This window comes from Ictalurus furcatus, chromosome 2, assembly GCF_023375685.1.
Source record: "Ictalurus furcatus strain D&B chromosome 2, Billie_1.0, whole genome shotgun sequence".
Taxonomy (NCBI): Eukaryota; Metazoa; Chordata; class Actinopteri; order Siluriformes; family Ictaluridae; genus Ictalurus; species Ictalurus furcatus.
In genome coordinates this window covers 6,969,427-6,984,796 of record NC_071256.1, presented here as the reverse complement: position 1 = coordinate 6,984,796, position 15,370 = coordinate 6,969,427, and the positions used below count along the sequence as shown (strand labels likewise).

Sequence of the window (15,370 nt, the reverse complement as noted above, 5' to 3'; positions counted from 1 at the left end):
CAGCCGGTTTTAGTGCAAAACCCTCAGGTATCTGCTAGTTAGCTGAGGACGGAAAGGAATTTCAGGAAAATGACATGCATCCAACTCAACAAAGGAACGGCCTAACCAAAAGACGATCAGTGTTTTTGAACGACCTAACCAGAGCTAGATCCCAGACCCGAATCCGACTAAAAATCTGTGGGGTGACCTGAAGCGGGCTGTGCACAGGAGAGACACTTATAACTTAACGGATGGAGAAAGTTTTTGCAAGAAAGAGCGGAAAAATAACGTTAAAACAAGATGAGTCACGCTGATAGACTCTTACCCAAAAAGACTGAGTGGCGTAATCAAATCAAAAGGTGCATCAACAAAGTATTAGTTTAGGGGTGTGCACACTTATGCAACTAGGTTATTGTAAGTTTTGTATTTTAATTTTTTCCCCTATAAAAGTTTCCGATTGTTTTTCACTTTGCAAAAGAGAAACGATCCGGCATGATTTATCTTGGCGTCATTCTTTTACGTCACAAAAACCTGCCATTTTAACCAGGGGGCTCAGATCTGCTTGTGCTCAGGTCCCAAGAGTGTGGTTTTCCTTTTCAGTAAGTTTACTGTAGTTTTCTATCTTTTAGTCTGCCGCGATTTGTAATGTAATGACGTTATATTTCAACAGAGCACAGATAAAAGTCAGGAGTCGTGTGTCAGGTTTATTGGCCCAGCTGTGATTTGGTCTGTTGCCATCACAACCGCACCAACAGTGCCTGCAATGCACACTGTCTTGCTCAGTGCTGTTTGTCTTTATTTAAATCTTTATGGGGTTTATAAAATCTAGTTCGCCGAGAGGAAGGGAAGCAGTGTATCGATATATTTCCTCTATCAGCTAAAAGTCACTGAGCTGTAGGGCTATTTTCCAAGAAATTCGTTGTAGCTAGAAATTAGTTTTTTTTTTTTTGGTGAACACAGCGAAATGAAACACCTTTCTGTTGTTGGTTGTTCTATAATGACACTGTAATAAACACTGATATTGATAGCGATTTCACGGAAAAGTCATTCTCCAGAACAATTTTTTCCCTCGTTTGGTTTTTGTTATATACAAGGATGTCCAAAGAGACTTTTGTACAAAGATTTCATCATACGTTTTTTTTTTCCCCCCTTACATTTTCACCACCAGCTTGTTTTTTTTTTTTTTTTTAAATGGACTGTGATACCATGAAACTGTAATATTTTTTAGACTACAAATTTCTCTAGCTGTAAACAGCCATAATTGTAGCCGTGGTTTCAGGTTATCCATGACCGCGTGTGTAGCTTACGTACGATCCTTTCAATACCCTGCAGGTATATGATGCTAATCGATGGCAGAAATGAGGTGTACATGATCGACAGGGACAACTCGGTCTTCCACGTCGCCAACCTGGAGTTCCCTTACCGGAAGGACATGAGGATCCACCTCTCCAACACGCTGCTGGACGGGGTACGTTTGCAGCCCTGTAATAGCTTTCCAAACCCTTTCACAAAACATTTTAGCCAAACGAATGTATATGACCGGCGTGTCTATGTGGTCACGTGCTTTCTCTGAGACGTGAAGCCAGCTACTTCATCTTTTCCTACTATCGTTCATGCCGCATCACAGGGCAGCGCAACAGACTCTGAGGAAAGCAATGTCTGAACCCTTCTGCATACATGAGCTCAGAGACACTCACGATTGGCTAGAGTTGCTGTGATTGACACTGTCGTCCCTCCCACCCAGAGAGCACGGCCAATTTTGCCGTCTTGACTTCAGGTGTTTTAGATTTAATAAAAATTAGATTTGACAGATAAGTCTGACCTAATCAGAAATCTGGCTTAATCAGCTGTGAAAGCTGGATGACGAAAGAGTTTATTCAGCATAAACCCGAAAGTGTCGTCTTATTTTTTCGATTCAGCTGAATTTTCTGGCGTGCTTCAGAGACCCCAGTTAATGGATCAGATGCGAGGTCACGTGCTCCACATTAGATGAGCAAGAGGGCCATTTTGATGTAATCGGAGGTCTATAAATATAGACCTTCTTCCTTCCGGTGTGTGAGCTATGCTTGCATATTCACCATAGCACTAATGGAGCTAATTTTAACGGCATTAAGCAGTCCAAATAACAGCTTGTGTGAGCCAAAGATGTTCTGGAAGATCCAGAGCCCAGCTGCTGCTTCTGCTGACCCACACCATGTTTGTAATGGCTTCCTGCTGCCACTGTTTCGAAGTCACCAGAGTGGCAAATCAGTGCACTTTTCACTGAATAGGTTATTGATAAAGGCTCGCTTCTCTTATAACCGTCTCCTACAAAATTGGACTTGAACGGTTTGAAAGGTACGGCTTACTTCTGTCTTTGCGATGGGGGGGTGGTAATGGGAAAATGTGCTTGATCGATATGTAGCTGGCGAGTGAATTATAATTAGAAAAAGAAAAAAGCTGTGCGGATTTCCTTGGCCGTTAGACACAGCTAGCCCGCTACCGCTAGCTGGATAGCAAAAATATAGCGTGTATAAAACTATGCCGTGTGGAGATTTCCCTTCAGTCTGTGTTCTCCAGATATTTTGTATCTGTGTATTTGTTTCAAAAATCTATCAAAAAAATTCAATTCAGTTTTATTTGTATAGAACTTTTAACAATGGACATTGTCTCAAAAAATGTTTGGCATGGGTGTATATCCCAGGTGGAAATACATGACTATGGAGAAACTCCTGAAACACCTCCAGTTAGTCACTGGATGAGTATCATGAGTTTTCTTGCTCAACTTCTCAACGATGCAAACTCCGACCAAATTCGAGACCAAATTACTAATGCCTGAATCCTTTTTTTTTTTTTTTCACGTTATAGTATAATATCGGACCTTTCCGTTCATTTGAACTCCTGTTTGTTTATTAGGGGCCAAGCACCGAAGGCACCTATTGCTATCGTTATGTCTTCTTCTTCTCATTCTTCTTCCGCTCTTGAGTCTATGGAAGCCCATACAACCGTACATAGGAAAGTTATGAAATTTGGCGCACTGCTAGGCGACAGTCAGAAATGTTGCCATATCAGATTTGGAGCACCACATCAAACGAATCAAACCGTCTAGCACCACCACCAACTCAAATTGGCACTCATGTTTATGCTAATAAGTTTTGAACCGTAAGGGCTAGAAACAAAAATTCCCTGGCTCGTGCCGAGTTCAATGCATACCATGGTTTCATTTTCCGCCAATTAGAATTTTCTGAAAACCCTACTTTTTCATATTCGTCCTAGACGGTTCATCAGATCTTCACCAAGTTTGACTCATCGTTAGACCATGCTGGAAAAAAGTTATTCAAAGCTTTTTAATAGACCAAACCTTTCTTTAATAATGCTCAAATGAATTCGACGACGTTCGGAAAGCTACTTTTTCGAGCTCCTAGACCGCTCGTCTGATTTTCACGAAAATCGAATCAGATCATCTTCAGACCATGGTGACAAAAATTTACTGAATTCAAGTTGATTGGTCAAACTGTCCTTGAATAACCCGTGAACGAATTTGACGATGAGCATGCCGAAATAGACGTGAGGCTATAACTCCGTAACGCTTTAGAGCAGGGGTGGGCAGTCTTATCCGGAAAGGGCCGGTGTGGGTGGAGGTTTTCATTCCAATCAAGCAGGAGGCACACCTGATTCCACCTGTTTAATCAGTTGATATTGGCTTTCAATAGATTAAGGTGTGTCTTTGGCTTGGTTGCGATGAAAACCTGCACCCACACCGGCCCTTTCCGGATAAGATTGCCCACCCCTGCTTTAGAGTATCCAGAACAAACTGATTATATGCGTCATAGCCATCATGACTTGAGGGTACCTGCACAGTTTTGGAACAGCGCCACCTAGTGCTCACGAGATATGAAAAAGAATATATATTTTTTTTTTTTACGGTTCGTCCGATTTGAACCAAAATCGACTCCTCATCTTCAGTCCATAATTTATGGAATTGGTGATGATAGACCAAACCAAACTGTCAGTAATGTTTTGATGTTTGCTTAGATCCTTACTTTGCCTCCGTGGTGTTTGGCCCCATAATTGCTTCTTGCAGCTATATTTTATTTATATATGTATGTATGCATGTATTTATTTACCCCTAATTGGCTCCTGTCTCTCACTGTGACTTCTTTAGTTCTTAAAGCAGGGTCGTCATGACGTTTGCCGTAAGCATGATGGGTTGCTGTGATGCATGTACAACCCTGAAGTGCACATCCCAGAGTGTTTTATTCCTCTTATACCACAGCAGTTTGTCATCACGAAAATATTTGTTATTCGTTAAATATCACCACGTTGTACGCTTTATTCATTTTTAGTTACTTTAAATGGTCTGGAACATCTGCGAATGAAGTTCCTGTTCTCGCTTGAGTTACAGAAGCTATATAAACCGATTTGGTCCTCTTGACCCAACATTAGGTCGGTGTGTTATCAGTTTCTAGTCTTGCCCTCCAGACAGAGTAAAACAGCTTCCTGACTGTAATAACAAGTATCCTACCGCGAAGGCAGGGGAATAATTGCGACAGTCACAACGGATGACTTGACACTTCACAATGTACAAGTTAAGCTGTGGTTCGTTGAACCATTTTCAAGAGCGATATTCTCAATTTGAGCACTTTCTTTCCTTATCTCTCACACTCTTTCTCTCTCGCTCACACACACACACACACACACTTTCTCATTTTCTCATTTTCTCATTTCTCTCTCAGGCTGACTCCTATCTTCTGAGAATTGGGCTGTTCAGTCAAATTGAAGAGAAATGTGTTCTATGCTGAAATAATTTTCCTGCCCTAAGGTGTGCATAGAATCATAAGCGTTTTTTTTTTCACTCCGTTGTTTCTCACAGTCTGTTTCTCTTTCTCTCCGTCTCTCTCTCTCTCTCTGTCTCCAATAGGAGATGATTGTTGACAAAGTGAACGGACAGCCAATCCCACGATATCTCATCTACGACATCATCAAAATAACCGTGAGTATCTCTCAGAGGGCAGGGAGGAATACTCAATCTCTGTTTGCTGAGATAAGAGGTTTGTTCTATTTACTAAGCCGACAGATTTGGTTGTTAAAACATGGCCGTCTCTTGTGCCACTCTCATGAGTGATTAAGTAGTGTAACGTTTCTGGTTTTTAGAGTGAACTAAACACATCCTCTAGCTTTGTCTTGACTACATTGGCGTCAATGGTAGGAGTGGGAACCTCAGAGGCCGTCTATGATTCAATCTGATTTTTATTCACAATATAATCATAAAACTCTCCCAATTTAGTCATTTGCCAATTTTGACCCACCAAGTATCTCTACAGTATCACACAGCTTTAGAGGAAAGAGCTGTCTGCCCTTTAATGTACACCCAGACGCCAGTGATTGGCTAGTGTTGCTGTGATTGACAGCGGAGACCATGAGCAATTTTTGTGCCTTGGACTTGAAGAGCTGTTTCATCTCCAGACGATTTTCTGTTTGAAGCCCCTCTTGGTGGATCTCTCTTCTACACATGGCTTTTTACTATGACCACTTCTTACCTTTTAATGCACCAAGTAAAATGCTGTTCTTTTGATCCAGTGTAAGACCATCAGAAGACCGTTTGTCTTCTATCTCTGGATGGATTATCTTGGTATGATAAAGCTTGCAGCAGAAACTTCACACTGTCTGTCCCTCAGTGGTGGAATGAACTTCCAACCTCAATCCAGACAGCAGAATCTGTCATTACCTTCAAAAAAACAGCTAAAAACCCATCTCTTCCGTGAACACATAACTAACCCCTAAAAAAAAAAATTACTCCTGCTCTTACACCTCTACTCTGCGTACTTCGCTTCTTCTAGAACTCAATTATATATCTTGTATGGTAGCACTACTTGGTATTGTTCTCTGCTTGATATATCGCTTTGCTTGTATTTCCTCATTTGTAAGACACTTTGGATAAAAGCGTCTGCCAAATGAATAAATGTAAATGCATGCGGAGTACCTCTTGTCCAAGTCTTTTCGTTCTCCTAATTCATAAACTCCAAAAAAAAAAAAAATAAAAAAATTCCACCCTGTTGCTTTCAAAGTGCAGGTCTGAGTTTGTCCAGTATCTCTTCACCTAGGAGCTGTTCAGACCCAGTTCACCATAAAGCAGTGATTTAACATCTCCACTGCTGCTCACATGAGCCGATGTACAGTGACGATACAGTACTGTGAATATCATGTGAGTTTTGCTACATATCAGTGCATTTCTTTCCTAATCTCTCCTCTATTTAGTCACCCGCCAATTCTCACTCACCAGCCACCTCGCGACCGGGGAGGGTGATGGCTTACACGTGCTTCCTCTGAGACACACATGAAGCCAGCCAACCACATCTTTTGCTCATGCACACTTGAAGGAAAGCACTATCTGCCCTCTTCCGCATACACGAGCTCACAGACGCCAGTGATTGGCTAGCGTTGCTGTAATTGACAGGGGAGAGAGATTATGCCTTCCTTCCCACCCAGACAACACAGCCAATTTCACTGCCTTTGCTCCCGGTGACAGATGGCCAACGCTTTTCTGCTGCGCCACTCGGGATCCCTCAGGTAATTTTGTTAAAGGGTTTTATTTAGAGATGCACCGATGTAAAGGCTATTTTTCATGCTATGGGCCATCAGCCGATAGTTTAAAAACATCCAAAGTTTGTAATCTCTATAATCGCCGCACTGTTAACATTTTACACCGGAAGTGAGCAGCAGTGAAGCGGGAGTTTCGGCGTCGAGTATAATTTTTTTTTTCTTCCCCCGTGCTTCTCAAGCTGCTCGCGCTGAATTAAAGCACCAGTACTCCGCTGAAAGATTTAAATGAAGATGAGTTGACAAAAAAGTATATATTCTACAGAAAAAATATTTTTGCAGAGTAGTATATTTCATATCCAGTTAATGTTAATATACAAAAAAGTTGATATTATATTTTACCAGTTTAATGTTCAGTGATGGAGTAGAAATGTTTTTGTTTGTGGAGAGTGAATGTGAGACTAACGGGAGGTTTTTCACAATTCAGTCGATGTTAATATGAATTAATAACACTCAATAAGTTAATAATCTTACTTTAATCTTCAGAATTTAGTTCATGTTAATTAGAGTAATGTGTTTTCTGTTGATGAGACCAGTTACTGTGAAACAGCTTGTTGAAATGGAGAGAATAACGTTTTTATTTGCATTTCTTTCAGAAGTGTGGAATTAATTGTTCTTCATTTAGTAGAAGGCATAAGAGGCAGAACTATCGGTTATCGGGATCGGCTGAGAAATTTAGTATCGGTGCATCTCTAGTTTTATTACCCTATCCTCCTGGAACAGCATATGTCCTCATAGAACATATTATCTTTACTTTGTCTGTACATCCTCATAAGCTCCTCATATGAGAACAGTTGGTTATTAGTCTTTTCCCCCAACGTCCTCACTTACTCCGCAGTGCTCATAAACGGAGGCAATGAGCGAGACGTTTCAAGAGCCAGAGATTTCAGAGCCATGCCTTAAGAAACCAAAACTCTTCGCATAGACTGATGATGAATACACGTCTTGATAATCGAGCATAATCAATTCGGTCAAATTTTTCGAGCCGTTCTGGTCTCCCTGTCTTCTTGGCATTTTTGAAAAGCGTGAAAGAGACAAACTCAGGGTCACGGCTGAATATCAGGACTATATATCGTCTCTCTGCGGTATGTACAGTATTTTTTTTTTTTTGAATCCTTTCATTTTTCATCCAAGGTTAATATGAATTGCCAGTCTCTCTGCATTCTCCTTGGGGGAAAATGAGCGAATAAATTCTGATTATTAAACGCAGCCTTGACTGCTGATTGGTGTACTGCTCTCTGTGTGAATGCCTTTTGAATCCTGTAGCCAGGCACACTGAATGAACACCGCGTTCAGTCTGCGAGTTTCTTTCCCTCCATACAAACACTGCAGCGTTTTAATCCACAAGCCTTGGCATTGTACAAAGTCGTGAGATGGGTGAAAACAAGAACCGAGCTTTCAAATGCTGTCATGGCCATGAGCTTAGCCTGATAAAGAGTGTTGCAGTTATACAGTTTGGTGGAGACTTTTATCCAGAGCGACTTACGTTCATCTCATTTATACATCTGAGCAGTTGAGGGTTAATGGTCTTGCTCAAGGGCCCAACAGTGACAGTTTGGTGGTGCTGGGGTTTGCACTCATGACCTTCCATTCAGGAATCCAACGTCTTAAGCCGGGTGCACAGTGTGCGATTTTTAATAGTCCTTTGTGACTGTTGCTTGTCAGACTGTATCCACATGATCCCCTCTGTGAGCCATGCCCCACTGTAGGATCTCAGTGGTCATTGATGTCAGACTGTACGACAGTCAAGACGTGAAAAACGGACGCACGCAAGAAGACTCGTAGGGCGTCGGAGAATTATAGTGATAATGATAGTGATCTTTATTGGTCACCTGTACATTATAGCACAGTGAAATTCTTTTCTTCGCATACCCCAGCATGTCAGAAAGCTGGGGTCAGAGCGCAGGGTCAGCCATGATACAGCGCCCCCTGGAGTAGAGAGGGTTAAGGTCCTTGCTCAAGGGCCTAACAGTGGCAGCTTGGCAGTACTGGGGCTTGAACCCCTGACCTTCTGATCAGTAACCCAGAGCCTTAACTCCCAAGCCACCACTGCTCCCAGAAGCCACACTACAGGCCTGAAATCTTCTGACACTGACAGAATTTAAACAGAGGAAAAATTTGATCGCGGCGGCCGTTAATCGTCTGTCGGGGAACACGTCAAACTAGCGATCAAAGACTACAAATTTTGGCCTAGGATTTTAGGAATCTTTTAGTATTCTGGAAATTTGTCTCAGACGTCCAAATCGTGGCCAAAATCATACAGCGTGAACCCGGCATTAACGGCTGAGCCGTTACCGCCCTGATTGTTCAGTCGCACTGCTGATATCGAACAAAATCTCCGGTTCTTTACACGAGCCTCTACAGCGTTTACGTGGCTTTTGACAGCACTCAAGCAAAAACGTCTCATTAAAGAATTTCGAGTTCAGTTGGAGGTCACTGTAATCGCAAATGAGAGAGGAATGCATTGAATTGTTCTCTCATGCAATAATTATCCTCACTGCTCCGTTATCGCTCCTGATCCTGGCAGTTATCCTGTGCACACTATTTTACTCAGTCTACCTGCAGAGAAGACACGAAGATAATGATTTTTTTTTTTTCTTTCCAAAAGAGTAATGATGCGAATTAAATTAGCAGTTCTGTTAGTGACACGTCATTTCTCTTTAGGCCATTTAGCTGCATAAATATTTGCAACATTTTCTTATCAGTGTCTGGCACTTAGAGGAACACCTCCGGTTCTCGTTACAGAGCTAGAGAGTCTTCTAGGATCTATGCGCAACCCGTGTTTCTCCAGCCGCCACTATCTGTCTTTGTCTGTCCGTGTCACAGACACATCGAGCCCCAAATGTCAGGGTCTCTGCATGGTGCTCATATTGGATGCTGGGCTTTCCACACATCGATCACAGCCCCTTTATTATGGCCTTTTGTTGCCTTCACATCAGGCTGGGACTCGGAAAGTAGCCCCCAGGTATGAACACAGATTTTTTTTTTTTTTATGTATTTATAAAAATATCACAGAGCGCTGCTTCCCCAGGGGGCGAGCCTGCCCGTCCAATATCAGCCAAATGTTTATCTATACACGCAATGCTCTTAAAACAGGTGGAGCGTGAAATTGTAAACGTGAGAACAGATTGGAATTTTTTTTTCTTCAATTGAAATTTGGCTTGCCTGCATGCATTTATGAGTTTATCAACTGAACAAGTCGTTTATTTAATATTTTAAAGCAAAAAAAAAAAAAGTGCTGTGCTATGTGATATCAAATTAATCTATACACTCGATACTATTAAAGTTAGGAGAATGTGACATTCTTACAATGTAGTCTGGGGACTGCTTTTTTGGGGGGGTTATTTTGGTTATAATTTTGTTTCTTTGTTATTATCAAGCTCTTGTGTGTCTCCACAATACCAAGCTGCAGCAAAATAGCATTTTGTGTTTGTTTCCAGTGATTCCAGTCCTGATTCTGACCTCTTCATAGCATATAGACACTACTAGATTATTGCTGATTGGTGGCTGGTTATTTATTATTAGGTCAGTTAGCACTGTCCCTTCTTTTCTTTTTTATTGCTTAGCAAAAATCTATATCTATTGGGCAGATCATTCCCAAGACCCCATGAGCCACACAGATTGTGGCTAATATTAGCTGGTTAGCGTGGGAAGGCAACTCTTGGCAGCAAAGCAAGATTTAACAGGTGAGTTTTACAATCAACATGTCTTGCTAAGCTCACAGCTAATACAGCTAGCTAGCATTATTTAAGCTTGAGACTGAGTGTTTCATCAGAAGTGGATCATCCACAGAGGACCCCCAGTATCCATGTTTGTGTGGCGGCTGTGGCTCAGGTGGTAGAGCGGGTTGTCCACTAATTGCAGAGTTGGTGGGTTGATCCCTGGCCCACGTGAATCCACATGCCGAACTATCCTTGGGTAAGACACTGAACCCCAAGTTGCTCCCAATGGCAGACAAGCTACCCTGCATGGTTGCTCTGTGGCCATTGGTGTGCGAGTGGGAGCGCTAAGGAACTGCTAAGGTTAAAATGTCGATATATAAGTGCAGACCATTTACCATATTAACTGTTGGCCGAATAACAGAACACTCAAGTCTTACTCAGGCGTATGCCGATGACACACAAATGTACATGGCTCTGGTTTCCAGTGGAAACCAGACCAAGTAAAACAAATACTAACAGCACAAAGTTGACTCTCATTAGTGGTTTTTGCAGATACTGTATATGCCTGATGTAGGTAGTGACAGCTGAAAATCTCATGCGAGCTCATTACAATACCAGCAAAGGCACTCTTGATCATTCTTGAGCCAAATTTCACCTTATAACTTGGTTGTCAAGCTGTGGGCAAAATCGCAGGCAGGTAAGACTAGCAAAACCACTGCTGTACTAAGAAGAGTACACAGGTAACGTGATTAGTGACTAACCATAAGTCGCTTTGGATAAGCGAAATGTAATGACATGTCAATAATGGTGTGCATAGCCCCTCTGATATAAACGTACTTATAGCCATGCTATTCAAATATAAGAGTTTTATTGTCTTTATCTAGATAATGAAGTAATGCGGTTCCAAATCATGGCTGATTGCCTCAAATCCAATCCTGTAGCTATAATTTCTTTAGATCACTTAAAATGTGACGCTTGGAAGAAGTGGGGACTCCGGGTCAGTGCTGGTTTTCGGCGATAATTAGTATGTTTTGTTTTCAAGGGTAATTAAAGTTAAACTGCAATTTATTTTCTCGGTTACATGGAGCCAGGCCCAGAAAAAGGACTCTTTAGTTGTTGTCCGTGAGCCGTAATGAAGTTATTAGATATGGCATTCTGCATAACAGATGGAGACTGACAAGTCAGTCATTAAATTGCAGTTCTAGACTCCAAGAGCCTGAATGTTGGGAAGAAAGTCTTCATTTGTTTGTTTGGCCCGTGGCTGTGTCTCCATGCTGCAGCAAAATGTCAGTGTGCATTAGGGGTTTTTTTGTTTTGTTTTTTTTTGCAGTGTGGAGAAGCAACAGCAGCGAGTTGATGGCATCAGAGAGACAGCGCTTGGTTATTTGAGATGTCGGCAGGATTGCAGCATTTAGCGCCATGCTCCTTGTGAGACAAGAGATATGTTCAGAGCTGCCACGCATCCTATCTTTAACATTTCAGTACAATCATTTGGGATGGACGGCTAATCTTAGCGGATCAACTATTCATTCAAAGAATAAGTCTGGGTTATTCGACACGCGTACATTTAAGCTACATTCACACCAGCAGCATTGTTTCGCTTACGTTGCGCTTAGTTAGTCGCTTGTGGGGTTTCCGTCTTTAGTATACTGCTGGTAGTCTTCGGTGTACTTCGCTGCTAGAGCTACAAAAGACATGGCTGCATACAGAATGTATACAGAACCACCAATTTGACCCTGTGTTCATGTTACCTAGCAAACATCATGCGACCATTTATTCTCTCGACATGGAGTGGCCTTTGAACGGAGGTTTTCTTGATTGGCCTGAAAGAGTCCTCCGACCAGTCCTATGTTGTGTGGGGTCCGTTATTTTTTAGTTCCCTGCTGATAACGCTAGTTCCTAATTACTGTTTGATGCGCAAAACCTTTAACCATGGTTTAATCTTATCCTGTCGTACATCATCTGTCATTAAATCAAGACTTCAAGAAGAAATATAACAGACATCATTGGTTCCTCTGAGTGTACATAGCTAGTGGAGTTAGCTACATTTGGGTAAGTAGAATTAGCTACATAGCTTTGCGTCTGTTTGCTAACCGTCTCCTCTGGTCACCTTATGTCACTGTAGATCACCTACTCTCAGGGTCACAGCTTTATTTGCTAGGCTTTAAACTGTCATTGTGGTGGGGCGGATGGTGGCTTAGTGGTTAGCACGTTTGCTTCGCACTGCCAGGGTTGGGGGTTCGATTCCCTCCTCTGCCCCATGTGCACAGAGCTTGCATGTTTTCCCTGCGCTTTGGGGGTTTCCACTGGGTGCTCCGGTTTCCTCCCCCAGTCCAAAGACATGCACTGTAGGCTGATTGGCATTTCCAGATTGTCCGTAGTGTGTGAATGAGTGTGCGATAGGTATAGGCTCCCCACGACCCCGTGTAGGATAAGCAGTACAGAACATGGATGGATGGATGGATGGATAAAGTCAGTGTTATTGATGAAAACAACATAATATTGAGAGTCGACAACATGCAGTCATCCAGCTTGGAGTCTGTACCTTTGTGCACCTGTGTTTGAGACAGCAAGTGTTTCTTTATACATCATTAACCAGGGTTTATAGGTTTCAGGAACATTTCCTACCTTTCAAAACCCTTAAAATACCTATAAAAAAAAAAAAAATCAAACATTGGAAAAGGTTCTCACATTTTTCTTCTTTTTCTGAGATGCATGGGAAACCAGGTCACCCTGGCGCACACGCATTTATCATGTGTGGACATTATCCACTCAATAATCCCTCTTTCCCTCTTTCATTTTTTCCAATATGTCTTACAACAGATGTGGTTCTGAACATCATAGACATGCTGTCTGAACTTTGCAGAAAATCTGTAGGATTTACTTCTGATTCTTTGCTATAAAAACGAGATCTTTGCAGCCCAATTGGGCATAAAAACCACAAACCTGGCAACTCTGTCATTAACTATCCTTCTGTTGCTTGTCCTCGGCTGAAAATGTTCAAGCATGGGGCAGCATGATTCCTGCCCCTTTGGGCCTGTATTAGAGCTTGTTGCAGTTCCCATTTTTGTCCCACCCCAATGGTGAGCAGTGGAACATCGGCACATAGCAGCATTTGTTTGTTTTTTAATCGTCAGTCACTCAAAAGATATAGTCAGTACTTCAGTGGACTTTAAAATGTATGGGTTTGCAAATGAGGGCATGATAAAGATGAACACTTGTTGAACGACTGATATAATGGCTGCTCCTACGTACAAGCCGCCAGTGCTTTCTGCATGTGCTGGTTTAACCTGGTTTACTTAAGAGCCAGAGATACGATGCTTCCACTGCACTAACGTGTCCTTTTCACTAAGACCCAAATCTGTGAGGTGGGTATTAATTATTTAGCATCAGCCACATAAAAGCTCAGAGTCAACAGTAGCCTGAGTACAGCACATGCATCTTAAGACTCAGCGGAGGGCTGAGCCAGATCGTCTGAATGGTGGTTAAGGCTCTGGGTTACTGATCAGAAGGTCGGGGGTTCAAGCCCCAGCGCTGCCACTGCTGGGCCCTTGAGCAAGGCCCTTAACCCTCTCTGCTCCAGGGACACTGTATCATTCGCTCTGACCCCAGCTTCCTGACATGCTGGGGTATGCGAAGAAAAGAATAAAGACTCATTATCATTCAAGTGATCATTTTGCTGTGTAGGTTAATTGTGAACTTCATATTGCTTTAAAGTTCCTTGATTAAAGAGCGCCATATTTGTCTCTAGCCTAATTTCCTGTTTAAAATTGCTGGCCCATACATCATCTCGTTTACCCTACTTTGTGTATATGACAATTTATTTTGTGTGCGTTTACTTGGATTACTTAGCTTTGTACGAAAGATGTATCTATATCTGGGTTGTTGTGCAACACCCTGCGTTTTGTCAATTTCCATTCATTTGAACAAGCTCTCATGTACAATGCTGTATTTCCATATTGATTAACACCTTCCTGGATTAGCATGTATTTACCCTTTTAGTTTAATCCAATTTACCAGTGAAGAAAACTCGTGACATTTTTCTTGCTTCAGATTCTAGTCGCGGTTAATTGCTCTGTCTTTATTCGATTTGATTTGAAGCTCAGAGGTTGCCCGGGTTCTAATGTCAGTCATTCAGCTCAAGCCGGGATTATGTAAAGCGCATCACTAAAGCCGTCTGAACTGCGCAGTAGTTTTTCCAAACAGTTTTGCACATTCGTCCGACGTATTCGAGTCTCACATCTCTGCATGTGTTTCGATTGGTATACAACGCTGCAATTTCCATTACTGGAGTTTACGCAGACGTTTGTGTACCTTTAGGACATCATTAAGGTCCTGATTTATTTGCGTTCGGAGAGACATTCACACTATAAATTAGAAACGTGCAAGCTGGTTTATTAACCGGATCTATGGGGGATTGTGTATTGAGCAATATAGCACGGCTTGGGACGTTTCTACGTTTCTATCAAATAAAGGGTGACGTTAATGGAAATAGTTTCATCGTTCATTTAGCGCCCCCAGTGTGATTTACTACAACCTGCAAATTAGTACAGCTAAAGGGCAGGTATTAAATTTGTGGAAACGTTTGAAATTTAGACCAGTTTTTATTTAATTTTATTACAATTCAATAATAATAATAATGAATGAGAAATATTACTAAAATTATGCAAAGTTTCTTGAAGTAATAATTTCTATGGGCCATGATGAAGGTTTCACTTACAATAACTTACATTTGCGGTTCTTTACAGTTGGTTTATTTGGGTTCTTATTAGAAATCACCGCTGGTGGAAGGTAAGGAACTGTCATCACTCCCTACTTGGTCTGCTTTAACAGTACTTTTTTTTTTTTGAGTATAATTACATCTTAAGTACTTGGTTGTAATAACAGTCAGCTTCACTACATTTATTTTTGATCAGTGTTACAGAGGGGAACAAAACAGTGTATTTAAAGCTGGAAAACTGTACATTTATTAAAAAAGTATGTGCACCTTTTAAGTAGTCTAATTTCGAGATCCAGTTCACGTCTCAGAATGTTTTTTCATGTCTGAGACAGTGAAGTCAGATGAGCATCCTTGACCCAGTTCATCAGGTGTCTTCAGTTTTAAGTGTGTTATAACGATCCGCAAATTATCCAGTGGAGATGTCGGCATT

At 41.7% G+C, this 15,370-nt stretch overlaps 1 protein-coding gene across 1 annotated transcript in view; it reads left to right on the top strand.

The window, feature by feature from the left end:
- Positions 1-15,370, top strand: part of rngtt (RNA guanylyltransferase and 5'-phosphatase) — a 131,211-nt gene that overhangs the window by 46,667 nt on the left and 69,174 nt on the right. Inside the window, exons 9-10 of the mRNA XM_053645812.1 lie at positions 1,312-1,447; positions 4,880-4,951. Coding sequence (XP_053501787.1) covers positions 1,312-1,447; positions 4,880-4,951 — 208 coding nt within the window. The remainder of the gene's footprint in view (positions 1-1,311; positions 1,448-4,879; positions 4,952-15,370) is intronic.